Source organism: Larimichthys crocea, chromosome VI (assembly GCF_000972845.2).
Source record: "Larimichthys crocea isolate SSNF chromosome VI, L_crocea_2.0, whole genome shotgun sequence".
NCBI lineage: Eukaryota > Metazoa > Chordata > Actinopteri > Sciaenidae > Larimichthys > Larimichthys crocea.
In genome coordinates this window covers 4,545,249-4,569,992 of record NC_040016.1, presented here as the reverse complement: position 1 = coordinate 4,569,992, position 24,744 = coordinate 4,545,249, and the positions used below count along the sequence as shown (strand labels likewise).

The 24,744-nt window shown below is 41.8% G+C and overlaps 4 protein-coding genes and 3 non-coding genes across 12 annotated transcripts; 1 reads left to right on the top strand and 6 right to left on the bottom strand.

Annotated features, from left to right (window-relative positions):
* Positions 1 to 124: 124 nt before the first annotated feature.
* On the bottom strand, positions 125 to 6,714 carry uqcrc1 (ubiquinol-cytochrome c reductase core protein 1). Its single transcript, XM_010748367.3, has 12 exons — positions 6,578 to 6,714; positions 4,665 to 4,805; positions 4,433 to 4,519; positions 3,115 to 3,244; positions 2,668 to 2,866; positions 2,272 to 2,467; positions 1,905 to 2,048; positions 1,338 to 1,498; positions 1,144 to 1,229; positions 964 to 1,052; positions 774 to 849; positions 125 to 672 (listed from the first exon to the last, which is right to left on the bottom strand). Exons 1-12 carry the CDS (start codon positions 6,638 to 6,640, stop codon positions 608 to 610), a joined length of 1,437 nt encoding a protein of 478 aa, XP_010746669.1. The 5' UTR covers positions 6,641 to 6,714; the 3' UTR covers positions 125 to 607.
* LOC113745945 (small nucleolar RNA SNORA26) lies at positions 1,700 to 1,821 on the bottom strand. The gene has a single exon (XR_003462527.1). It is a non-coding gene; the product is annotated as a small nucleolar RNA SNORA26 (small nucleolar RNA).
* On the bottom strand, positions 3,437 to 3,558 carry LOC113745946 (small nucleolar RNA SNORA26). The gene has a single exon (XR_003462528.1). It is a non-coding gene; the product is annotated as a small nucleolar RNA SNORA26 (small nucleolar RNA).
* Positions 6,715 to 8,493: 1,779 nt separating the features above from the next.
* Positions 8,494 to 14,133, bottom strand: LOC104933014 (tubulin monoglycylase TTLL3). 6 transcript variants are annotated; one of them, XM_019255821.2, is made up of 15 exons: positions 14,008 to 14,133; positions 13,282 to 13,462; positions 12,530 to 12,616; positions 12,339 to 12,442; positions 12,047 to 12,230; positions 11,903 to 11,958; positions 11,665 to 11,793; positions 11,478 to 11,592; positions 11,245 to 11,340; positions 10,968 to 11,163; positions 10,722 to 10,870; positions 10,396 to 10,639; positions 9,411 to 9,670; positions 9,126 to 9,301; positions 8,494 to 9,034 (listed from the first exon to the last, which is right to left on the bottom strand). In XM_019255821.2, exons 2-15 carry the CDS (start codon positions 13,448 to 13,450, stop codon positions 8,567 to 8,569), a joined length of 2,433 nt encoding a protein of 810 aa, XP_019111366.1. In that variant the 5' UTR covers positions 13,451 to 13,462; positions 14,008 to 14,133; the 3' UTR covers positions 8,494 to 8,566. The 6 variants fall into 6 exon arrangements, with proteins under 6 accessions (XP_019111366.1, XP_019111368.1, XP_027135036.1 ...); XM_019255823.2 differs by having other exon boundaries at positions 12,530 to 12,613; positions 14,008 to 14,123; XM_027279235.1 differs by having other exon boundaries at positions 13,360 to 13,462; positions 14,008 to 14,123.
* A 469-nt stretch (positions 14,134 to 14,602) lies between these two features.
* Positions 14,603 to 17,109, top strand: hmces (5-hydroxymethylcytosine binding, ES cell specific). The gene is made up of 7 exons (XM_019255832.2): positions 14,603 to 14,712; positions 14,861 to 15,056; positions 15,205 to 15,348; positions 15,433 to 15,660; positions 15,963 to 16,117; positions 16,195 to 16,387; positions 16,485 to 17,109. Exons 2-7 carry the CDS (start codon positions 14,868 to 14,870, stop codon positions 16,668 to 16,670), a joined length of 1,095 nt encoding a protein of 364 aa, XP_019111377.2. The 5' UTR covers positions 14,603 to 14,712; positions 14,861 to 14,867; the 3' UTR covers positions 16,671 to 17,109.
* Positions 17,110 to 17,418: 309 nt separating this feature from the next.
* LOC104933016 (ras-related protein rab7) lies at positions 17,419 to 22,154 on the bottom strand. The gene is made up of 6 exons (XM_027279237.1): positions 21,803 to 22,154; positions 20,165 to 20,228; positions 19,855 to 19,981; positions 18,900 to 19,118; positions 18,628 to 18,756; positions 17,419 to 18,520 (listed from the first exon to the last, which is right to left on the bottom strand). The coding sequence occupies exons 2-6, from the start codon at positions 20,215 to 20,217 to the stop codon at positions 18,425 to 18,427; spliced, it is 624 nt and encodes a 207-aa protein (XP_027135038.1). The 5' UTR covers positions 20,218 to 20,228; positions 21,803 to 22,154; the 3' UTR covers positions 17,419 to 18,424.
* Positions 22,155 to 24,500: 2,346 nt separating this feature from the next.
* On the bottom strand, positions 24,501 to 24,573 carry trnaf-gaa (transfer RNA phenylalanine (anticodon GAA)). The gene has a single exon. It is a non-coding gene; the product is annotated as a tRNA-Phe (tRNA).
* Between the last annotated feature and the right edge of the window lie 171 nt (positions 24,574 to 24,744).

The window sequence follows — 24,744 nt, the reverse complement described above, 5'->3', positions numbered from 1 at the left end:
CATTATGGTTACACTGATTTTATTTTGTTTATTAAAGAGTTTGCTTGTGCTGTATATTAACAAACCTTTCCCAAATGAAGCAATGACCAGCTTTACATATGAAGGAGACAAAACCACACTGGTCCAATGTTTTATAGTATTTTTATTTTGTCGGAATGAGCGCTTCTGTTATGTACAATAGAGGACAGAAACAAATCTTACAGAAATCATAAATATACGCTTGCTCCAAACTGGTTATTTTCAGTACTGGCTGTACTTTGTTCAGTAGATGATTATTTACTATTTAAGTCCACCTCTATCCCCTCCCATCTCCAAAACAGTACCAGGTGATGAGGACCTGTGTAGTACATTCAAGAGGTATTGATGTAGAATTTCAACACTTACAATGTGCAGACTTGCTGCACCCCTAATAACTATCTAAGAGTATCAGTGGGCAGGATAAGAGATGGATAGACAGGGAGAAGAGAGAGGATGGACGGTGGCCTGTGCTGTCAAACCAACGTGTGGACAATCCTCAGGTGTTCTCTCTCGAAGGGATGAACGGTAGAGAGTGGAGGTGAGGAGGAGGAGCAAACATGGGACACTCGGAGCAACACAACAACTTGTCTTAAAACCTCAGCCAGTACATGGCACTCCTCATCCTGTTGTAGTCGGGTAGCTGCTCGACGGGGCCTAGTGGAGAGACGCAAGAGAAACAGATTAGAGACAGTTATTACAGCGTGGCTCCGGCTCCTGAAGGTGCTGCAAAAGGACTACAACAATAAAGAACTTACCAACAGCTGCCACAGCAGGACACTTATCGTAGATATATTTGGAGCAGACGTCACGCAGCACCTTGGGGGTCACGGCCTGAAAAAGATGGAAAGGAAGAGACGTCAGAGAACTCTCATCCTGGAGACAGACTTCAGACCTAGCAATGCTTTACTCAATTGTTTTGCGAACTAGTTCAGAGCGTCAACTCACATCGATCCGAGCGTCCCACTCTGCCAGAGGAATACGCCGCCCGTAGTTCAGGATGTGTCTGCCGATGTCGTCACAAATTGGTGTTGTTCCTAAAACACAAACAGATGTATTGACTTAATGATTCGGAGGAGTATGAATGTGTGTTTGTGGGAATGCATGATGTTGCAAGATGTTACACACCATTGAGCTGTCCAACCAGGCTGGCCTTCAGAGCGTTCTTGCCTCTAGCGACATCACTCTCTGTCACTGTGGTACACAGGTTCATCCTGCAGGGAGCACAAAGTCAAAATATGTGAATTGTCTTACATTTAACAATACATAATACATGTATTAGGATCTGTTGTTTGTGTGTGTGTCCTGGAGTCATTACTGACCAGGCATTCTGGGACCAGTGCATCATGTCGTCAATGTAATGCTTATCAGCCACAAAGTGAATGCCCAGCAGGCCGGTGTCGCTGTAGGAGGAGTGGAAGGCCTGGAAGCTGTGACACAGTTTCTCCTCCACTGCCAGGCGAGCCAGGCGGCTGCTCAGGTTCTACAGTTGGGAGGAGGGAATGGATTACAATCACACTAGCACCCTAAATGTAGTAGGTTCAAGTATCAGCGGCATTAGCTTGACTTGCTCTCAGTATGTGATCATAACGCAACAACAGTGAAAAGAAAAATGTATGAATCTATCTAGGGATGGGCACTCCAAGACTAGACACAGTTTTTAGCAACTGCTGTGCATCTCAGGTCTTGTTCCTCCCGACAGGTCCAGAGGCAGGGGTAAGACCCCCTGACCCAGGTTTTTAGAGAGGACCATAGTCTACCCCTCAATAATGGCCACTCAAGACATTAACAACCTCAAGTGGGCAAAGCTTAAAGGGGACACTGCTCAACCAGTTTGTTAACTTTTTAGAACTGCATAAACACGCCTACAAAAATCACATTTCACCAACCTTTCCACCACCATAGGTGAGGTCGAAGCTGCCGATGATGGAGTTGGCCACCATGAGTGGCACGATATCCGGGCTGGCAGCACTGGCTCCCTCCACGGCGATGGCAACATGTGCCAGAGGAAGGTCATCATCGCGCATACGAACCTGAGGAGAGGCAGGAACGGAACAGATCAACAAAACTATTTGGTATGACAGTGAAAATCATATCAAATGCATCAATCTTAAAGAAAAGTCAATTAGCTTGGAATAAATACATAATTGCTGCATTAAAGTCACATTCTGTGTATTTCTCCAACTTGTGTTGTGTTGATAATGCATTAAAAAAAGAGTATGCATTAAAGTCCACAAAATACTTCTCATGTCTCACCTCACTGCCTGTAAATCTGCAAGGTGACAACAGAGGGACGGCATCTCCCTCATACTCAAAGGACACTCCGCTAAAGTGAGATTTGGCCAAACTGACCAGCTCCTCGTGGTTCACACCTCCAGCAGCAGCCAGCACCATGCGAGGGGCTTTGTAGTGGCTGTTGACGTAATCCACTAGGTTCTGGCGGGTCAGAGTCCTGGAAGAATTGAAAAGAATATTGATGGATGGCTTACAAAATGGTTGGAAATTAATATAATATGGAAGAGACATCCTGAACATTATGATTCAATGATGCTTTTGAAGCCATTATTACAACACTGCTCCGTTTTCACGGAGCACTTGATGAAAGCAATTCTGAGTTTGTAACTTTGTGTGTGAGCATGCAGTTCCTCCTACCTGGCATTGTCAGAGGGTCCCAGCACACTCTGTCCCAGAGGTGTGCCCTGGAAGGCTGTGGTATGCAGCAGGTCCAAGCAAACATCCTGGAGGTTAGTTTCGACTTCCGCAAGTTCACGCAGTACCACAGCCCTCTGCTGCTCAATCTCTGCCTCGTTCAGTGAGCAGCTCTGCACCACCTCTGACAGCAGCTCCACAGCTGAGAAAACACACAATGACTATTCACAACTAAGGAATGATATGCGCACACTGTGAAAACAATTGATTATCTAGCTGCTGACCTGACAGTATAATGCCAATTAATTAGGTTTCCCCATCATACATTTATTTGTTTATTCTGAATGCCTTTAACATGAAAAACAGATTTTCTAACCACAATAAATCAGACTGTTATTAAAACTAGAGGATAATCAGTTTATTTCACTGCTTGTCATCTTAGCATCTCACCTTTAGGCAGGTCTTTGGCCAGGGTCTTCATGTAGTATGCAGTGTGCTCCCTGGAGGTGTAGGCGCTCAAGTGAGCACCCATAGACTCCACCTGCTGCTCCAGGGCTGTCTGAGGGTGGTTCTTGGTTCCCTGGAGGATGAGAAGAAATGTGAATGCAAGGAACTGTAACATGCCATTGTTTGTCCAACAGGTAGACATAAATTTTTTTTTTTTAAGTTCTCATTTTATTTGTCCTATGAAGGTGCACGAGGGCACACATGGACGTGTACTAGCTCGGAAACATTAACAAGACAGTTTTTTGCAACTGCTGTGCATCTCAGGTCTTGTTCCTCCCGACAGGTCCAGAGGCAGGGGTAAGACCCCCTGACCCAGGTTTTCAGAGAGGACCATAGTCTACCCCTCAATAATGGCCACTCAAGACATTAACAACCTCAAGTGGGCAAAGCTTAAAGGGGACACTGTTCAACCAGTTTGTTAACTTTTTAGAACTGCATAAACACGCCTACAAAAATCACATTTCACCAACCTTTCCACCACCATAGGTGAGGTCGAAGCTGCCCGAGCTAGTAAACATTAGCAAGGTAGATTTTAAACAGACGAAAAATCAGCAAGAGAAAAGAAAATTCATTCAACATGTTTTTGTAGTCCACAACAATATACACGACAGGGTTCCCCTCAGAAAAGTTGTTACACTGCATTGCAGTGAGTAATACTTATATTTCATATTTACACGTTGCATGTGTGACACAGACAATACGTAAAGCATGGCAGGTACTTAAGCACAGACCAGGTAAAGCAGTGAACACACCTAGTTGGCACCGATGTCATCCGGTTGTTGGTTTTGATCGTATCAATAAGTAACTAACTAACCTCCTCCACTTGATGGCTTCAATGGGCTGCTCTCAACTATCTGGTCTCTTTTTGACCATCCATTTAAGATTTCACCTGATGACTCAATGACTTACTTACAGTATCTGTGTTACTGCCTGTTGGCTAGCTACCTTAGCTTGAGGTCGTTGGAAGTATCAAGTGATCAACATCGGTCTTCGCACGATCAGGGTAAAGAACACTGATCTCAGACCTGCTGTTTTCCTGTGGTGTGCTGATGTTTTAACGACCATTTTATTTTCCAGCTGAGCCGCAGTTTAAAAAAAACATCTTAAAAATACATTATTAAAATAATAATTTCCTGATGCTTAGGCTTGTGGGTCACTGGCGGAAACTCTGCACACAATGTGTTATACTAAGTGAGAATAACAAGCCTATTATTTGTTTGCAGGCAAACTCCACAGGGTACCTTCAAGGTTATGAACCTACCTTGAAAGCCATGTGCTCCAGGAAGAAGCCTGCTCCATTGTTCTTCTCATTCTCATAACGACTACCAGCACTGATCCACAGCCCAACCTGTAACAGGAAAGAGATATGTGAAGAATGTTAAACTAGAACTTTCATTTATCATGCAACATTCATTGACAGTGAAATGTCTATAAAGTGCTATAACCTCCTCTCACATGGTTGTAAAGTAGACCCCATATTACTGTGTTCTTACAGTGCATGTGCCATGTCCGGTCTCCTCAGATGCAACCCTCAAACCATTGTCCAGGGCAGTAAGGCGAGTTTCAGGGGCTCCCACCAGGCTCTGGGCATAGCTGACTGAGGCCTGTCCACGCCGCAGAGACAGCAGGATTGGCTAGAAGGGATAAAGACACAAAAAGTCATTGTACAATATGTTTTGTATTGATTTGTTCTGTACACAAGACATCTATTGCACGTCTGTCCGTCCTGGGAGAGGGATCCCTCCTCTGTGGCTCTTCCTGAGATTTCTTCCACCTTTTTCCCTGTTAAAAGGGTTTTTTGTGGTTTTTTCCCCTCACTCGAACATTGGGTCTAAGGACAAAGGGTATCACTCCCTGTACAGATTGTAAAGCCCTCTGAGGCAAATGTACTTTGTGACTTTGGACTATACAAATAAAATTTGATTTGAAAAGTCATTAAAATCATGTGGAGATATGGTGGAGGGAGAAGAGAGAACAGCAGCAAGTTATCAAAAAAAAAAATGCACCCAGTATTTTGAAAGCAGACCGGGAACAATTTAACTGGACAGACTGTAAAACCACATTGGGCATTCTGACACGAACTGACATCTGCAACCATGAAGAATACACAGCAGCTAATCAGCCAGGACTGAGAGAAAAAAAGAGAATCGCCCACTCTGTGGCACACTTCACAAAAACTGTGATACCTGCACTCTACAGTGAAACCAAATCAAATGTGAGATGAGATGCATGGATAATCATTGTGCATTTGAGGTGAACTGCAATCAAACTGAATTGAAAAGTTTAGCTACTTTTCTACTGCATGTATTGAACTGCTCATAAAATGGCACATGCATGCCCTAATTGTTCATCACTATGTAAGATATGTGATCCGGGGTGAAAAATCCACATTTTAAAAAAGCACTGCACACCCTTGATCTGAGGTATGTGCTCTCTGTTGTTTCACTGAGACCAGAGCGAAGGAGCAGAGTTAAGCTGGATGCAGTAAACTGGTCACAGGAGTCCGACTGAGGTCCGCTGTTTGGACTTAAACAGTGTTGTCATGCTGATCCATTCACATGCAAAGCAAAAGGGGAAATCTTTGGCATAGGACAACAGTTACACTTAAGGCTGACAGCTGACATTGATACCACAGCCACCACCAATGCAATGACTAAAAACAGACACAAGACAGTATCAGTATATATCAGTCATATTAATTTATGAACATCTAACATTGTCTGTTTTATCATATCCATCACATTGCACTGTGAAGTTATAGGACGTCCTACTGGAAGTATTTTCAGATGGCACTTTCAATAAGTTTATTACAGTCACACAGAAGATCACATTGTGAAATTATGCACTATTGTAAACACAGCTAAATATAAAGTAGACGTGGCTCAGTACTGTTCCTCACATAATCTACCATCTGCGCAGTTTTTGCATTACTGGTCGACATGGTATATAACGTGGGTATCCAACAGACAGACAGACGTGTTGACTGTGATCGGTACAGCACAGGATTGTCGCTGTCTTTCAAAAGTCTCCGTGCTAACGCTGCTAGCCGCAGTGTAGGGGCAAGTGAGGACACGAGTGACAAACATGACAGCTGCTGACCTTGTGCATGAACAAAGACGACTGAAACAGTGGCCAGCCGATCTGAATATCACGCACACAGAGTGGACGTTACACACCGAGAGGGTGTTTCAACACACACCACTTCATTTAGCAGGTGACCTTGCATTCACTGCGAGCTAACTAATGCTAACCCGGTTAGCAGGGAGCCTGTTGGCAAGTTCATCTCCGAGGCGGGCTGTCCTCTTTACTGCCAGCGACAGGACAGGGCGACAGCAGCACTCATATCCCGCGGACACATTTCATATTACAAAAAACAACAGGGTTTCGTCTTTGAATGTGTACTTACGTTGCGGTTCTTGGCGAGGGCTCGACCCACAGTGCTCCCGACTCGACACACGGACGCCGCCATTTCTCAGCACGGTTACAGAAGGTGGAGGAGCGGAAGTCTGAGCTCGTGTGTCGCTGCTTCCTCTTCATCTGCTTCCTCTTCACTGTGAGCGCCATCTGCTGGTGTTTATGTGGCTGCTCTCGCTGTCAAAGACTTGACTTCTTCTTTCCTGCATTTGCGCGTTGACCTTTGTAGTTCAGTGTTGTCTGGTTCAGTCAATAGACCGTTTTCACAGCAGCCACTTAACATGAATTAGTAGGGTCAGCACAGGGGTTTCCAATGATACTTATGGAATTTTCTATCCTTATGTTACACAAGGTCACGTGTGGGCCTTGAGGTCCTCGGCAGTATTAATTGTCGTTTTAGACTAGGTGCCACCATATCTCAACACTGTTGCTGCTTTCCTAGTCATAAAAGATAGCTTGCCATTGATGTTCCAATCTGCACAAACACATATCTGTGTCTCCAGACTAGAATGTGTTGACAATAACACCTCCATGAGTAAAGACATTCTCTTTGACTAATTCTGGGCATATAGCATTTGGGATGTGATCTTTGGGTTTTAAAAGTTTATCCACCATCACGAGTCCGGCAGAATGTGAGACACTTCGGATGTACTTTGAAAGTGTCTCTAATTCTCCTTGTCAATAAATAATACACCATAAGACATCAAAGGCTCCTAAACACTTTCTGAATTCCTGACCTGACCATTGACCTTTGACTTCAGCAATTTCTCCACAACAATACTAATCACAATTCCATTTAATTTATGGTAGAAGAGACTTTCCAGTGAAACAACTTGCACCACAGCAGCACACTGATTGGAGCTGAACCATAATTAGTATCACTGGAAACACCTGAGTTAACCCTACTGTTCTAAGCCTATTAGCCTTCTTGTGTGATAAAGTGACATTCTGTGTTTTTAAACTTTTGGGAATGTTATAATTTTATCCAAATTCATCATGACACACTGTTACCCTATGCTCTGACATCTACATTTCTGTCCTTCCTGTTATATTATAGACAAAAATGAGCACAGCCATTTTGTCAGTGCAAATTCATTTGCAGATAAACCTTCCCTTATTGTTCGTCCCTGTGTAATATGGCCCCTACAAATCACAATGAACACATATAAACATTTTGGGGTTTCCTCATGTCTCTAATGTTTACACCTTTTCAATAATCCTCTCTACTATTAACACTAAAAACAAGATGTTTTGTGTGACGCTGTTTTGAATTAAACACACAACTCACTAATTGCTAGATGTGGCTGACTCTTTTCCATGTCACAGTTAAGATGAATTCCACAGCAGACGACAGAGAAACCTGACATGATCTTGATGATTTACCATATAATGTTTGAGTACTAGACTGTAGAAAAGTAGAGTACTGCTGTATCAAAATGACACTTTTATTATTACCTTTTTTGTCTTAGCTCAAGTTGTCAAAATCACGTGTTCAGCATCATGGGTGCCTCAACTAATTTGCTGTAACAAAAGGATTAGTCCACTCAATTACAGCATGGTATCAAGCCATGCAGTTTGTTTTGTTTTTATTTTCCTACATCCACAGCACAATGGATGGCATTTTGAAAAATGGCATTTAAGACATTCAACAGCAACATTCTTGAAACAGCTCCCCCGTTAGTCCAGACAATCCACACACTTTGCTGTGAACATTCTGACATAGAAAAACAACCTGTTTTCTGGAATGTCCAAAATAAAATATATATATATGTATATATAGAATATATATATATATATATATATATATATATAGATATATATTATAAATATATATATAATATAGTATTATAATATATAATATATATATATATATATAGTGTGTAGTGACTGAAAAACAAGACATGTAAATCTATTCAAGTCTGACTTTATTATGAATGGGACAAAAAAAGATTTGGTCAACAAACACTAGTGTGATAGTTTTCTAGGCACTCATGGTGCTGGTAGCTGCTGGTCTGGATTGTTTTATAGATGTAATCTCCAGAGGATTTTGGTGATTCTCTATCATACGAGTTTGGACCTTCTCTGTGTAGACTTTTGATGCATCTGGTCTCCTCCTACACAAAAATGCGGAGTTAGACTGGGTACTAAAGGGCAAGTGGATGGACCTCACATTCATTGGCAGGTGAGGTGTGAAGGTTTCAACAGGGATGGGCACAGGTGGGTCAGGAGGAACGAGAAGAGATGGCAGAATCCCACTGCTGACGTTTTTGTGATCGGACTCTGCATTCTTCAACATCTTAGGCTGAAGTTCCTTCTCCTTGAGGGCACCCCGGTGTTTGAGTGCTGAATGGTTGGCGGACCTCAGTGGAGGAAGTGAGTTTGGACATTTGATCTTGAAGCCCTCAACAAGTAGGTGGACTCCTAAATACTGTGGCACTTCTACTGCTGCCTAGAGACCAAAAGTGACATCTGGAGTACAGTATATCATCCTCACAATTTAAGTCACTTAAATATACCCGAAGAGGAAGGAAAATTCTTACCTGCCTATATATGAGCTGAAAGTCTCCAATGTTTGCAGTGCGGTCTACTCTCCGGTCCAGGACAACTCGTAATGTGTCTTCCTGCACAGCAGTACAGAGGCGGGCTGTCACAGTGGTGGAGGGTGCCATAGTTGGACTAGCATTGATTTCAATCAGCCATGGACGCAGGTCACGACCTAAGAAACAACCGGAAATATGTATAATACGGATATATATATATGATGTGTTAATGAATGAAGGTACATAAAAATATGTAAATGAAAATAAATTAAAAATAGATCCTACCTAACATGAAGTCAGCACCGTAGAGCTCAAATGTGTTTTTGCGTGAGTCCATCAGATCCTGTGTTGTCTGTAATGCGTGGATTACAGCCTTCTTCATCCCCGGGGCTACCACAGTCTGCCACTGAGCTTCCCGGCCCTGGCTGGACAGAAAGGTCTTGAACTGGTCATCCGACCACATGTTGTCTGCTGGGATACCTTGGTGGCGTTGTTGGGAGGGTGTCAGGTGCTTCTGGATAGAGTTATTGCACAGGTGGACAGAGCTGAAAAGATGGGAAAAAATACAAGTGAGAGGAAATGGGTGATAGGGAATGGACATGTGACATACTGAGACAAGCCTGTCACTACTTCTACTCCCAGTTTCCTTTCAAACTATCTTCTCTTTGGCTATAATAATATTTACCATGTGATAAGACCAAAACACATTTAGTAACAGACATTAAAAGACAAAAATCTGATTTCAAATTCAGAAGTGTGAACAATCTGGTTAGCATTATTTCTATAGTTCTACCAGTTTCTAAGAACTGGTTAGCATTATTTCTATAGTTCTACCAGTTTCTAAGAAATGAACTGTACAAAAGTATAGATGTTTAGTAGGTAAAGTGCTTATAAAGACTATTTAATTTAGCATTTAAAGTAATTATTTAATTAATCATTTGTTACTTATGATCCATGCAATGTTGGTGGAGGTAGAAGCAATCTTGTGGGCAGGTGTTTTAGAGGCAGTTTGAAGTTCTGGGGTTGATTTGAATGTTGCTAATGTTAAGGACAGCAAATATAGAGAGATTTGAATATACCCAGAGGATAGCAGCTGTTTCTATGCTATGCATTGACACAAAATCAAATCTCCCACCAAACATGACACACATAATCATTTGTTACATATCTTTCTCTCACTTCCCCTTTTTCATTTAACGTTCATCTGGTTTCACATCTGCTTCTGTCTTTAATTTTTCCCGCCATGCCTTTATCAGTGTCACTGTCTTACCTGTCCAGTGTGTGTAGGGAGTAAGGCTGTGTAGAAAAGCGCAAGTAGCACTTTTTATAGAACCACACAGTCAGAGGGTTCCAGTCAGTCACCAGGAACCACTGCCGCACGTCAAATTTGGTGCCGTGGATGAGCAAAGGGCGCTCCAGGTACTTTTGCACCACCCACTTGCTTTCCCTGATTAGGTTTGGTTCACCATTCACTAGCTTGAGGATCTGATCCAGACGCTTGGCACACTTGATACCTAGAAGTCAGGTGTAGCAAGTCAGCCAGCACTTTGGCAGATAGTATGTAGACTGTCTAATTTAGAGTGTCTGATTTCTCACCTCTGCCCCTAGACTTAGCTCCAGGTTTGATGATCCAGATGTTATGTATGCCGTCTATGTCCAGTTGTGGACTGACCTCCCTCAGCCTCTGCAGCATAGCTTCACAGCAGGTCACCATCTGATCACTGATCTTGATCTCTACTTCGCCACTGAATGAGGAAACAGAGGGAAGCAGGGAGTGTAGTGTGATACTAAAGAGCACTTTGGTATGCCAGTCTAACTCGCATATGCGCACACTGTACTCACTGAACAACAAGGTAGTAACTGTCAATGAACTCTGTCCACTCCTTCTCTGTAACTATTTGCGGTGTCTCTGGGCTTATGTCTATGTCACTATGCTGTAGACTTTCGAGGTAGTCCTGGCATACTTTGAGTGCGCTGTCAATCATTTGGGAAAGGACCACTGGTCTAGATCGCCGTTTGCTTTGTTTTTTCCTCTGACCTGATGGCAGAGCAGAAAAGTAATGTGTCTCTTTATCTAGCCACACTGAGTAAGCGCACATCACGTGAGAGATGTTCATACCCTGAATGTTGCGGCTTGTTCCCTCTCTCTGAACACCCTGCTCCCTCTCCACAATGTACTTCAAAAGACTGATGCAGGCTGTCCTCCTGTAGTCCTCTACAAAAAGGATGGAGGCAAAGGGGTATGTTTTATAAGGTTGCTCCGTGAGTGAAAGTAGGAGAATATTGGACTAATGGAAATACATTAGAAAGATAATAATATCTAGTTTAATGGGCTTTAATGTCAGAGCTGACCTATGAAAGCATGCTTCTCATCCCGTGCTGCTAGTCTGTAACAGCGGGGGAAGAAGGTGTCTGGGTCAGCTGAATCAAACCAGTGCAGGTTCCTCAGGTTCACACACAACCCCACCTGATAAACAATAGACAAATATTGGTGACAGGAACCACTGTTATTGTGGGAAATAAAAGTATAATAATGTACCTTGGTGGTGAAGCTGCCTGCTTTCGCGAAATGATTAATAATCTGTTCTTTTTGCAAGCTGTTGGTGTTGATGGTGTCTCTGCGGTTTGTCCAATAGAAATAAACCATTTCATTCCGTACAAGGCGAGACTGTAAAAGAAAGAAAGTGGGAAGGATGAGAGCTGAATCTAGGACCTCGTGAGTTTCACGAACCTTAAGACCATTATGCCTGATGTTAACACACAACCTTAAACCCTACCATGAGATCGTATAGTCCATCTGGTTCCTCTTCTTTTTCAGCATTGTCTGAGGTTTCTAAGAAGAAGGAGCAATGTTAATAAATCATGGCAGACAGCAATAATATTAAAATAATATTTGAAAGTCACATTTGCATCCAGCTCACCATCATCATCATCGTTGTCATCATCATCGCTGTCACCAGCATCATTAGAGCTGGCTCTGCCCTCATCGCTGTGACGCCGGCGATGGTGCTTTGGGCGGTGTATACGCTGCTCAACCCAGCCCCTGGCCTTCAATGCTGATCTGATGACAGGGTAAGGTCCCTGGACAGAGAATACCCTATGCATCTGAAGGGACAGACATGAGATGCAGGATGATGGACGACTTCTTGGAACAGTCAGAAATTAATGTAACCGTGGAAACAGGTTTTGAATATGTCCAGTCATGTAACCCACCTTGACAGCTTTGGCCACAATTGCTTTTGCTGTCTTCAGTCTCTCTGGGTTAATAACAGGTAGGTTGACAAAACTGCGACGAACTTTGCCCTCAGGAGGTGTAGCTGACATAAACACACACACACATATACTTACAAACTGCTGCTGTTAAGGGTTAATGTTGCGATTGTCAACTTGCAGGGTATACCTACATGCTTGTGGGCTTTTGCCTTCATCTTGATTGTATTCCTGGACCACAGGGGAGACCTTCTGATCTTTACAGAGGCTTTCTGTTTCTGCTGCAGTGACAGTGACATCAGGAGCAATCTGTCATACATCTTACATCAGTACAAAGGGCCACCTCACATCCATAAAGTGTGGGGAATAGAATTTTCTTGCAATGTGCAACAAGCCGTAACAGGTCTGTTAAAAATGTCCACAAATTGGCTGATAAATAAGATATACACCTAAATGCACAAAACATAAGCCAGATCACATAGATGTAATAAGTATCCACGGTAGGTATACCATGACATAGCCAAAGACAATGTAACTAAAGCTTAAGGCTTGACATCTACGGCTCAGAGCCAAAAAGAGCAAAGTCATGCAACTTTAATACATGGCCTTGGAGATCAAACATTTGACCACCTGTCCTAAAGCGTGACCTAATGATTAATTCAGCATTCGTGATCTATAAGCCGACTCTATGAATGCAAAGGTCAAATCCTCTGGAGGTGTGAAGTGACACGGTAGAGACCTTTCACGTTTCAGTCCCTCGGCAGTTACAACCTATTAAAGCTAATTTATTGACAACTGAGAGATAAGTTGATGTGTTTCTCATCGTGTCACAGTGGACAATAGCTGTCATGTTAGTGATGCAAGAACTGTCCAATTTCCAGTTTGGGAATAGATGGTTCCAATCTTGCATGGACCATGCTTTGACACCTAAAGAATATATACCGACCTAATTTAGTATTATTTGTCTGGTCCCCAGGATGTTCAGACAGGCACGTTGTATCCTGTGTTGCTTTCTGTCTCTCACCACTGTCTGGGCACTTATCACCAGCCTGGTGTCCGTCCTGGTCCAGTGGGACAGACTGTCTGGACCCCTCCACACAACCATCAGCTCTCATTCTTCTGAGCTGCTGCAGAGGACGCAGTCAACAGTCACACAGTGTGCACAAATGTTTCATAAATAATGTGGACATACACAATGATTAAAAATGTAAACAATTGCGGGTGTTACACATCTCTGGCTAATTGCAGTCTCTTCAAGTGCAGTGGACTATAAAGTGGGTCAAATTGCTGTGAAGGAGACAGCTTGGCTACACCTGTCAGGTTTGTACCTTACACCCCAGACAGTGTGTGATACTCCTTCCTTCAGTTACCTGTTGAACCTGTTGTGAGTCCCAAAACTGGACACACACCCCAGCAACAAAAATGTTCAAGTAAATAGTTTTTTTTTATAGAGATCACATAAGCCACAAACAAAATCTGTGTAACTTTTTCTAAAACTATAACTAGCACCACTTACCCTCTAAAACCACCAGCTTCTCATTGTATCTTTTTAAAACCTTCTGTCAGAGCAGGAGGACACCACAAAACACAGTCTCCTCTACTGGTATATTCATATGTTACAGTAAACTCATAAAGCTTGACCCAGAGATGACAGGGTGTGTGTTCCTCTTACCTGTCTGTGTGAGCTCCGGTGCCGGTTGAGTTTCACCGGAGGAACACACGGTGCTCCCGACTCCCGACCTGTTTACTGCTGCCATGGCAACCAGTGCTAGCACGAACCGGATAGTGCTTTAAAAGTTAAATCTTTAAATGTGTTATTTTGACGTATTGATACAATTTCATACATTTCCAACACACGACGATTCAGTTTATTTATTATGTGCGTGAGAAAAACTCGACTAACCATCAGAGATTGCCCTAAAGTTAATATATACAATACATTATAAGATGTTTCCTCTTTTAGCTTCTTAATTATGGCATTACAGGACTTGAGTTAAATGAGTAATTAATCTTTCATACACTAGTGAAAGTAGCGGTACCATAATTAATTAATGTGGAATATTTGAATATATTATTTTTGTTTGTTTTTTATGAAACATTTTTTTATTTGGCCTTATTTTCTTGCAAAAAATATAAAAAGAAAGAATCACACCTACAGCACTTAAATGTTTGTGTTTTGAATATTTCCCTGTTCAGCCGCCATCTTGGCTCCAGGGGGAGGGGCGTGTACGTCAGGTGTCACGTGCGCTCGCTGCCGCTTTGCCCGGACAAAATCAATCCCCGCTCACACACACACACACACACACACAATACGTACATATACGAAATGCAACGATAAGCTACACGCACAGCTATATCCTAACACTCGAGAAACCAGGTAGGCCGAGCAGTATCATCGTTTACAGCCAGTAAAAATACGTTTTGTTTCGTAACGTGAACTTAAGCTAACACGCTGCCAACACTAGAAGTTGTTGTCGTGACGTTTCTCGGCTTAACCCGTGTTTAACCTCTTTCTCTCGTCTTAGTTGTAAAATGTGTGGAAGGACTGCGTGTACTCTCGCTCCTGACGAGGTGAGCCGAGCCTGCTCCTACAGAAACCGAGGAGGGCGGCGTAGACAGCCCCGCTGGAGGGATGGAGATGCGGATAAATACCGACCCTCTTACAACAAGAACCCCCAGTCCATGAGTCCCGTCCTGCTGTCCCAGAGGCACTTTGATAAGGTAAGGAATGCTGTATCTGTACAGTTTTGTGTGTACACCACAACCTATGAGCTGAACAGACTGACACAAACACTTATTTTACCCTCAGTAGTATTGTTGCAGGGTTACAGCATTCAGTGTAGGTGCTCATGTGTTTTCACATTTGCAGGATGCTCCTGTGGACAAGCGTGTGCTGGCCTCCATGCGTTGGGGTCTGGTACCTTCCTGGTTCAAGGAGGATGACCCGAGCAAGATGCGATACAGCACCAGCAACTGCCGCAGTGAGAATATACTGGAGAAGAAATCTTACAAGGTACCTATACACTTATACACTTATTTTATCTTTCTCATTTTGTGTCTTAGGAGTGTTTAATCACTTTTGTCTTCCTCCCCAAAGGACCCCCTGAAGAAAGGACAGCGCTGCGTCGTACTGGCTGATGGTTTTTATGAGTGGAAGAAGCAGGAGAAAGGCAAGCAGCCTTTCTTCATATACTTCCCTCAGACTCAGGGATCCAGTCAGGAGAAAACAAACCTCAATCAGGATGAACCCACAACACCAGCTCGCAAGAAAAAGAATTCAGAGACAGCGTGCCCTGCAGAGGAGGCCTCCTCTGACTTTAAGGAGGTGTGTATTGAGTTTTCTATAGCACCATGAACCTGTGCTTTGATCCTGAACAGAAGTATCTAGAGAATGCAGCTGTGGCGGAAATTACCACTGCGAATATCCTGTGAGCGAGGAGCCTGAGCAAAAATGTGCATGTGTCCACCAGGTGGTTCTTAAACATTCAAAATATTCTGCTACGTACAAACTCACTTCAGGTTTGATGTCAGGACCAGGTTAAGGAGTACTTTTTTTTCATAAAACCTTCTATGTTTACTATTTAAAATACACTGTACTCATGAGCCTCTTTGATGCGTGTTTGACAGAGAGGAGAAGCAGCAGGTGACTGGACTGGGTGGAAGTTGCTGACTATGGCTGGTCTGTTTGACTGCTGGACACCTCCAGATGGTGGAGAACCCCTTTACAGTTACAGTGTAATCACTGTGAATGCTTCCCCTAACCTGCAAAGCATTCATGATAGGTAAGGATAGCTAATGGCTAAAACTTTTCCATTTGTGTCTGTGTAAAATCTTAAATTACTGTGCGGTTGTGTTTTAGGATGCCAGCTATTCTAGACGGAGAGGAAGAAGTGAGAAGATGGCTTGATTTTGGGCAAGTCAAGTCTTTGGACGCCTTGAAACTACTGAAGTCTAAAGACATTTTGACTTTTCATCCCGTCTCTTCAATAGTAAACAACACACGCAACAACTCACCAGAGTGCCTTCAGCCAGTGGACCTTAACAGCAAAAAGGTATCAGATTGGTACTGTGGTATTTCACTTTTTTTTGTCATATGGTGTGAGTTGTCAGGCAAGTAGAGATGTTAAAGCTGACAAATCTGACCCCTAGGAGCCCAAACCCACAGCCAGCGGGAAGATGATGATGAGCTGGCTGACGAGCAGTTCACCTTCGAAGAGGAAGGTGCCCAACACGTGTGAGAGAAAAGAAGAACGAGAAAGCAAGGTTCAGCGCAAGTCTACAGGAGCAATGCAGCAGTGGAATCAGGGAGCCAATAAGAAACAAAGAGTCAAGTGAAGACGTGAACCGGGCTGGAAAACTCTGCAGTGTTAAGACCATTTAGGCCTCATTTAATCCACTTTAATACTTGGACATGTATAAGAAAGATTTGTTAGTTTTTTTTGTATTAGTAACTGTTTTAAATATAATTTCAAATTGTTACACAAATACTATTTAATTGAAAATCAATAAATGTGGATGAAATAAACACAGTACACTTTATTCAAGATTTTTATTACCCTTATTACTTGAAACGCAAAGACATTTTGAAACAATGTAGATGCTATGCATTTATCATATTAATAATATAATAATGATGAATGCCAATACTTCCCCCCCCACATTTTTTTTTCTTCTTTTAAAGTTACAGTATGTATGCTATCGTGTAATCTATAATGCATTTCAGAGTTTTAACATAATACGAACAGACAGTTAAAGATCTGATCGGTTAAAAGAGATGTCAAGCACTTAAATTGTATGCCAACACGAGCAACTGGCAGAGTCAGATATGGAGATTTACAACACAACGTTTTTCCTTCCCCACACGACTTACAGGTTTGCAAATATACAAAGTCTTGCAATAGTCGACAGTAAAAAGAAATGTACTCGCTAATAGTACTCAGTTATGAATGATATTTATACTTGAGAAAAACCTCTCTTCTCCAGGACTATCGGGTAGAATGACACACTATCTTGATTTGGTTCATTCCCACGTCAAAGGTTGTACCAAGAATAACTGCTTACAAGACAAACCTTCTTTTCCCCCGATAGAGAAACAGCAAATACCGTGTTAGAGACAGCACTTACATCAAGGAGTCGAGTCTGGATTCACACAATGTCCTCAACCTGAGCTACCATTGCGTTTATTGTGGCTCCAGAATGACATGTCTGAACAAGTCTTTCACTATTATGGACGACAGCAAAGTGCCCTAAAAAACAAAAAAACAAGATCTGTACACACTTGTCTGATGGACTGGATTTTCAATTCTGTGCCAATTAACGAGAATCAGCAGGCAGCATATTATTGTGATCCATGCCATGCACCATCACATCTTCTGATCCTTCAGTTCTCACTCCCTGTTTGATGGGAGTTTTTTTTTGTTTGCATGAGGTAAAGTGAAACTGTGATAACAAGTGTTTCTGAGAGAGCCAAACTAATTGAAGCCACAACACAAATGAGTAAAACGGGAGGGGGGGGGGGCAGTGTTTCCTCTATTCATGCAGCAGTGGTGGGCCATGAAAGTAAGAAAAACCACCACCACCACTGCTAAAGAAACTTTCATTAAAAAGAAACAAAACGAAAAAACATTAGTTTTCTAACTTTACTCATCAACACAAACATGTATAGAGATAATGATTTGATTTTCCACTTAGAGTATCCAAATAAAAGCAGTTAGAACCAAAACTGGGTGTGAAAGCAGCAATATACGTGGAACTGAAAATGGGATTAGCCCAAACCACCACCGCCATGAAAAAGTACATGTGGAAACACTGGGAAGTAATAAGCATCATACAAGTAAATTCCATAATGTTTCCTTTAGGTGTTCTTTGGGCTTGGAGACTCATATTTTATAGAAAATGTGTGTTTTGTATACATAAGGAGGTGAGTGCATCATGTCTGTGTGTAGTAGTATACTCTTATGAGTGGGTTGCTGCTTTTATGTTGGGCATTAGGGATTAACACAGTGGGCCATGGGAAAAGGGATATATAGACAAGGCAAGACAGGGTAGTGAGGGCGGTGACAACCCCCCCCTAAAGATGTTCAGCGTCCTCAGCAGCTGCAGGTCTCCGCTGACGGCTTGGCTCGCTCGTTCCTGTCCAGCTTTATCGGCTCAGGGAACTCGTTGTACAACTCCACTTCGGTCTCCTGAAATCAGACAACACAGTCGAGTGAGAGCCTGGCTCTGCATCTACCAGCTTTCACAGATTTTTCAGCACTGAAGACATGGAGTAGAACTTTTTTGCCTTCGTTACCTGTTTAAGGGCATTGCGTGCAATAGTCTGGAAGGCCTGCTCCACGTTGATTGCCTCCTTGGCGCTGGTTTCAAAATAGGGGATGTTGTTCTTGCTCTGACACCAAGCCTGTGCTCGCTTGGTTGTTACCTGAAAAACAAAAGAAGAAGCTGATGTTACTCCAAGAAACATCAAATGCAAGACAATGAGAAGTTTTACAATTTTTTCAGTGCAATAACAAATGGTGCATCTAACACCACTCCTGGCAAACAGACGTGATAATCAGGACTCACCTGTCTGTTCTCCAGGTCGATCTTGTTGCCCAACACCACAAAGGGGAAATTCTCTGGGTCTCGAGGGCTGGCCTGGATCAAGAACTCGTCCCTCCAACTGTCCAGAGTCTTGAAGGTGTTGGGTGCTGTCACATCAAACACCAAGACGCAGCAGTCTGCTCCGCGGTAGAAAGCTACGCCTAAGGACTGGAACCTCTCCTGACCTGCTGTGTCCCAAATCTAAAGTACAGAATAGAGCAGACATGGTGTAATTACATGCACCGAATAATCTGGCTGCTGTAAATAAAAAGATTAAGGTGTTTACATGGATCACCTTAACAAGATCTCTCTAATGTAGGGAATAGGGACTTGGTTGGTGTAAGTGGAGTTTTGTTTTTAAAATTCTATTTTAAAAGGCAGCATCACCAGCCATAATGCTGTTTGTGTAGCTTTGTAGCCAGTGGTTGTGGGGCATGTGTAGAAAGCCAAAGTAAGCCAAACTGATCAGTTATCCAGGTCTGATTAAACCTAATTCTTACTCACTCAGCTGACCACGAGTTTACATTAGTATGTTATTATTGTGAATAGAAATGCATTGAGAGACTCTATATTTGCAAATGTAACAGTTAAATTCCAAAATAAAATACAAATACACTAAAAAGAAAAGAAAAACGTCAAGGTTTTAATGAATATGACTGCGACCAAATGACACATATAAAGTTAAAGCCTTAAAAATGTGTTTCCCTTAACGGTACAGACATTTGGGGGTGATGACATTGGTAATATAAGTGAGCATGATTAAATATTTAGATAAACTGCTTTTACATTAAAGTCAAAGAAAGAAATATTGCAAATTCACAGTGGACATTTCATTTACTTTTTTAAAACTGTATTCTGTGATTGTTTCCGATCTGCTAGTTGTGTTTCAATCAGAGACGAGTCGTTTTGTGTCATTTTAGTGTTATTGTGCCAGTACCTGCATTGTGACAAGTCTGTCATCCACCATGACTTCTTTCGTCAGGAAATCAGCGCCTATTGTGGCTTTGTACTGGTTACTGAACTTCTTATTCACATACTGGTTCATCAATGAGGTCTTGCCAACTCTGGGTGAAAGAAAAATGTGACAGGACAACATTCAGAGCATATGATGGGCAGAAAAGAAGTGAAACAGAAACTGTGCACCACAAACAGGGCTCCTTACATATTGTATTAGAATATCAGACTGGATTCAATACTCTAATGAAGCGTTTTCTTTACAATAAACCACCAGGCTTAGCATCACTCACCCGGAGTCTCCGAGGATGATGACTTTGAGTAGTACTTTCTTCCTTGACGTCATTGTCCCAACAGCTGTACAGACCAAAAAAAAGAAAAAAAAGATTAGAGGGGTAAAGAAATCTCCGATTAGACGCAGACCAACGCAGAAAATGCTTAAACAAGATGGATACAGCCGTGCCCTAGTGATGGCCCTTTTGCTATGGGCCAACAGGTTTCACTGACAGATGATAAGGCCTGTGTGTGTCTCGAAATACACTCCAATTTTAGGAATGAAACCAAGTGCAATGTCTCCTATGCTTGGGTTTCCTTCACTTCACAAAGGAAGAAAAATATCATAAAACAATATGCTGCAGCGCATTGTACCATGAGACTCAAATACAATTCACGAAACAAACAATTCACTGTGTGCTTTGTTTTAAAATAATTTAACAATGCAGCGCTGGGGTTGTCGAGCTGAGATGACATCTGTTATTTCTGTCACCCCAGATGGTTGTTGTTTCATACCATAAAGTGCTGATTTTATGATATTTACGCTCCTGACAAAGCATTCGAATGGAAAAATAAGGCCAAATTGTTTCAGTCCCAACATTACAATACACTGAAAACAAAAATGGAACACACCCCGCTGCTCCAAAAACATACAGAAAGGAACAGCTAATCATTAAGTCTCTGTGTAAATGATGTGCATGATGACTGAAAAGTGTGCGAGACCGCAAACATTTATGTTAATTAGGGATCCAGATCATGTGAAGTGCAGACTGTATTTTTGTACTACAATCAATAGCTGATCAAACAATCTTTGTGCCTACTCAAGACATGATCAAGCATTTCTGACCTTGGCTTGAGTGTGCTTTGTAATAATAAACCACCTCATACAGCTGTAATGATCAAAGTCCAACTCTATTAACCATGGGCTTTAAAGCCATCATTCCCTTTGAGTTAGAGCACTAAAAAAAAAAAAAAAAAAAAAAAAAAAAGATTAGTCATGTGATTTATCCACACATCACTTTTATAGCCACAATATGTGAATGGAAATCCAAGGCTTGGATCGATAATCAGTGCCATTCTGAAAGCAAAACTAGCACAGAGGCTATCGGTGCGGCTCTCATAATCTGCACCCCATGACACTGTGTCAGGGACTGATCACATGGTTTTAAAACACAGGACTAACGGAACCATGACTTGGCAAGCATGATTAGCACAGCAAAAGCTGGAGGTGGATTCACGACACATACCGCTATAAATCCATATTTATGAACCAGCCTGTCGACCTGTCTGGGTGTGAATATTTCCACTTAGCAGAGACCTGTCCTAACATTTTAACTTAACGCCATCAAACCAGGGGCTAGCCAGGCAGAATAAACATTACAACACCACAGCACTGGAGATCTAATGCTAGTTAGCTAGCTAGGCAAAACCAAGATTTTAGGTTTGGGGATCATCAGACAGAAAACCTTTTCAAAACATCCAGAGTCGGACGTTTCAGACACCGTGTGCACTAACAATTACCACATCGGTGACATTTCTTAATTCACGCTAACATTTAGTCAGCTATGCAGGGTTTATTCACAAATGTGAAACGTGGCTAAAGACGGCTATATCGTTGGCATATATTGTTAGTAAAAACCAACAACAAACCAACCAACCTGGGTGACGATCCTGCGGTAAAAAATATCAAAAGTGGACTTTTCCTCCGCCTCGGCTGGAAGCGTCAGCTAACGCGCAGGCTAGCTAGCAGGCTAACGCCACCTATAAACGTCTGCCGTGAGAAAGCGACACGTCCAGAGCGTCGACGGCAAAACAGTCACCGACAGCAAGCCTCGCAGCTAACTCTACTCATCAAAATCGGCGCTGCCACGGCAGATCTATGCCTCCCTTCGTCTGATCGTCTGACCGCTCCGTCCCGTTCCCGTTGACGCTTGCTTTTCCTGTCAAGCTAACGCGCTAGCTGCTAGCCGAGCTGCGCTCACTTCCTCCAAAACAAGCTCTGTCGGCGAGCGCTGACGTCACGCGCTGGACACGCCTTGTTCCAGAGGAGCCACAGATACAAAATACACAACATACACCCATCTAAAGCATATATGTCACAATTCATTGACAGTGATAACACATGTACCTTCTGTAAATGTAACTCATTTATTTTATGGTTGCCCATATAGCAGCACATTTTGGAAAGAACTATACACTGTGTAAAACAAAACATAAAATCAGCATTGAGGGGAAAAACATTATTACTTGTTTTGAATACAAAGAAAAGAAAATATGTCTTATTGTCAACTTCTATATTTCATTAGGGAAATTTTAGATTAGATTAGATTAGATATACTTTATTCATCCCACCACAGGGAAATGTCCTTGTTACAGCAGCAAAGGAAAGTGTAGCATACACTACAGAATTACAGCAAAGTAGAAAAGGCAAAAAACTCAAACAAACACAAAAAACAGACAGAACTTAAACAGACAGAAATATCTATAACCTACACAATAAACACGAAAAACAATTAACCTCCAAAACAGACAAGTACTGAGGATAAAAGTGGCATGATATTTAAAAGAGTATTGTAATGTAAAGTGACCATAGTGTAAGAAATATTGCAAAGAAAGTGACCGTGATATAAATAATAATATTATTGCAAGAGTAGTGACCATATTATAAATAATATTACAAAAGTAAGTGACCATGATATAAATAATAACTGCAAGGTATAAATGAAATAAAATAGAAAAAAAAAACTGCAATGAGACATGAACAGGAGACGACAACATGATCAGGTGCAGGTAGTCTGACGGCAGCAGGGATGAAGGACCTGCGGAACCTCTCCTTCTTACACTGTGGGTGTAGCAGTCTGCTGCTGAAGGAGCTGCTCACATCCAAAAATGTAATTTCAATTTTCTCTTAAGTTAATTACTAATAAAAAATGTCTATCTATAATGAATATTCATGCAGATATTTCCAACCAGTAACCTGTCACAACATATTACACACTAGAACTTTATTTATATGTAAGATTACAAAGTCTGTCACATCTAAGTTTTATTTTTGCTTTTTCTTTTTGATCCTTATTATACTAACATGTTACTATGCTGATGCTATGTTACTATATTACAATGTGAACTAGTATGACTGAATTCCTTATTTGTTTGTTTGTTCTTTCAATAAAGTTTGAAGGGAAAAAAAGAGGAGCTGAGGAGTCAGGGCACCACAGTCATAACTTATAATATAGATGTAATGACATGTAACTAGCAGGTTATATGCAGGGTCACACAGTGCATAGTCCACAGAGCTCACAATGCTAAATTACTGCTCTTCGGACATGAGGTCAGGTTAACAACAATACTGCTACAATATAAACAGAAAGCTATAAATCTGAGGACAGAATAAATGTCACATGGTAATGGGCAGTAAGGACACATTCAGTAAATCTGTTGTTATTGTGTAGAACAACAGAAAACTACTACTGCCACCCGTGCATTGTAAGTGTGACTATACAGAACAACAAAATGTGGTGTACACATACTCTCATCTGCAGTTTAGCTGCAAGTGAAATCTTTTCTTTTAGTAGGTTACTGTAAGATTGGCCAGAATAACCTGCCAGAGGCAAATATGTGACCTACTCCCATCTCCACATTGCTGCTATGATCAGTGTTTCATTGCTGTCCTTCACTCCAGACTTTTCCAGACACTTGTAGGATTCAATGTCATCCATTTTCTTTGCCCTTAACCCTAACCCAAAGAGGGTCTTTGCCTCGGCCTGGTCATTTGTTAGGTCTTAATTCACAGCCCATGTCTGCAAATATGTTATTCTCTTAACATCTGAAGTCCTACCTCCTTTTCTGCCTGTGACCAGTGTCCAAGGAATGGACTATGTGTGAGTTTTTCTGTCTATCAACAACTTTTACATGGTCTCTTGGCCAGCTTACAGTAACTGATTATGACCAATGTGGCATATGTGATAATTTTACATTTAACTGACTCTATATTGATTGATTTTTCAAGTCATTTCAGTTTTGCTGATAGCTATGTAAAGAGTAACAAACAGAATAGCCAGCGTGAAATCACAGAAAACTGCATGAGGGATAACTACTTTCTTAAAATGTGACTGTAAGGATTAATATGTAGCCTAATATCTGCTTTATCCATATATAAATATATGTATTCATATTTTGCAATTAATTTGATAAATCGTTATTGTGAGTGTGGAAATTTCACAAGTTATATTACATTTCATTGCTGATGGAGTCAGCATGATGTTGTTACTTCAATCAAATACTTCTAATAGTCATTTCTCTGACAGTTTCTTATACAGTATAATGCACATAACACGTGTAAAAGCCACACCTGGCTGCCGAAACCCGGGATCGAACCAGGGACCTTTAGATCTTCAGTCTAACGCTCTCCCAACTGAGCTATTTCGGCTTGTAAAAGCGCCAATGTGTGCCTCACATGATACAATTGCAGTATTAGAGGTCTATCATATTACACGCATGACTGTATAACTCTGTATTGATGTATTATGACGGGAGACAGACACGGGTGCCATCTGCAGGAAAAGAAATTGTCGCTACCACCTTCATCTATCTCGGTGTT

Coding starts and splice junctions, on each gene's coding strand:
- LOC104933016 (XM_027279237.1), bottom strand. CDS start 20,217: ATGACGTCAAGGAAGAAAGTACTACTCAAAGTCATCATCCTCGGAGAC. Junction 19,982..20,164: donor ATCATCCTCGGAGACTCCGG/GTGAGTGATGCT, acceptor TCTTTCACCCAG/AGTTGGCAAGACCTCATTGA. Junction 18,521..18,627: donor CACGCAATGCCCTTAAACAG/GTAACGAAGGCA, acceptor GTCTGATTTCAG/GAGACCGAAGTGGAGTTGTA.
- uqcrc1 (XM_010748367.3), bottom strand. CDS start 6,640: ATGGCGGCGTCCGTGTGTCGAGTCGGGAGCACTGTGGGTCGAGCCCTC. Junction 4,520..4,664: donor CCGGACATGGCACATGCACT/GTAAGAACACAG, acceptor TTCCTGTTACAG/GTTGGGCTGTGGATCAGTGC. Junction 1,053..1,143: donor CCTGGTTGGACAGCTCAATG/GTGTGTAACATC, acceptor TTTGTGTTTTAG/GAACAACACCAATTTGTGAC.
- LOC104933014 (XM_019255821.2), bottom strand. CDS start 13,450: ATGAGAGCTGATGGTTGTGTGGAGGGGTCCAGACAGTCTGTCCCACTG. Junction 11,341..11,477: donor TGAGAAGCATGCTTTCATAG/GTCAGCTCTGAC, acceptor TCCTTTTTGTAG/AGGACTACAGGAGGACAGCC. Junction 11,164..11,244: donor AACAAGCCGCAACATTCAGG/GTATGAACATCT, acceptor CTCTGCCATCAG/GTCAGAGGAAAAAACAAAGC.
- hmces (XM_019255832.2), top strand. CDS start 14,868: ATGTGTGGAAGGACTGCGTGTACTCTCGCTCCTGACGAGGTGAGCCGA. Junction 16,118..16,194: donor CTGCAAAGCATTCATGATAG/GTAAGGATAGCT, acceptor GTTGTGTTTTAG/GATGCCAGCTATTCTAGACG. Junction 16,388..16,484: donor TGGACCTTAACAGCAAAAAG/GTATCAGATTGG, acceptor TCTGACCCCTAG/GAGCCCAAACCCACAGCCAG.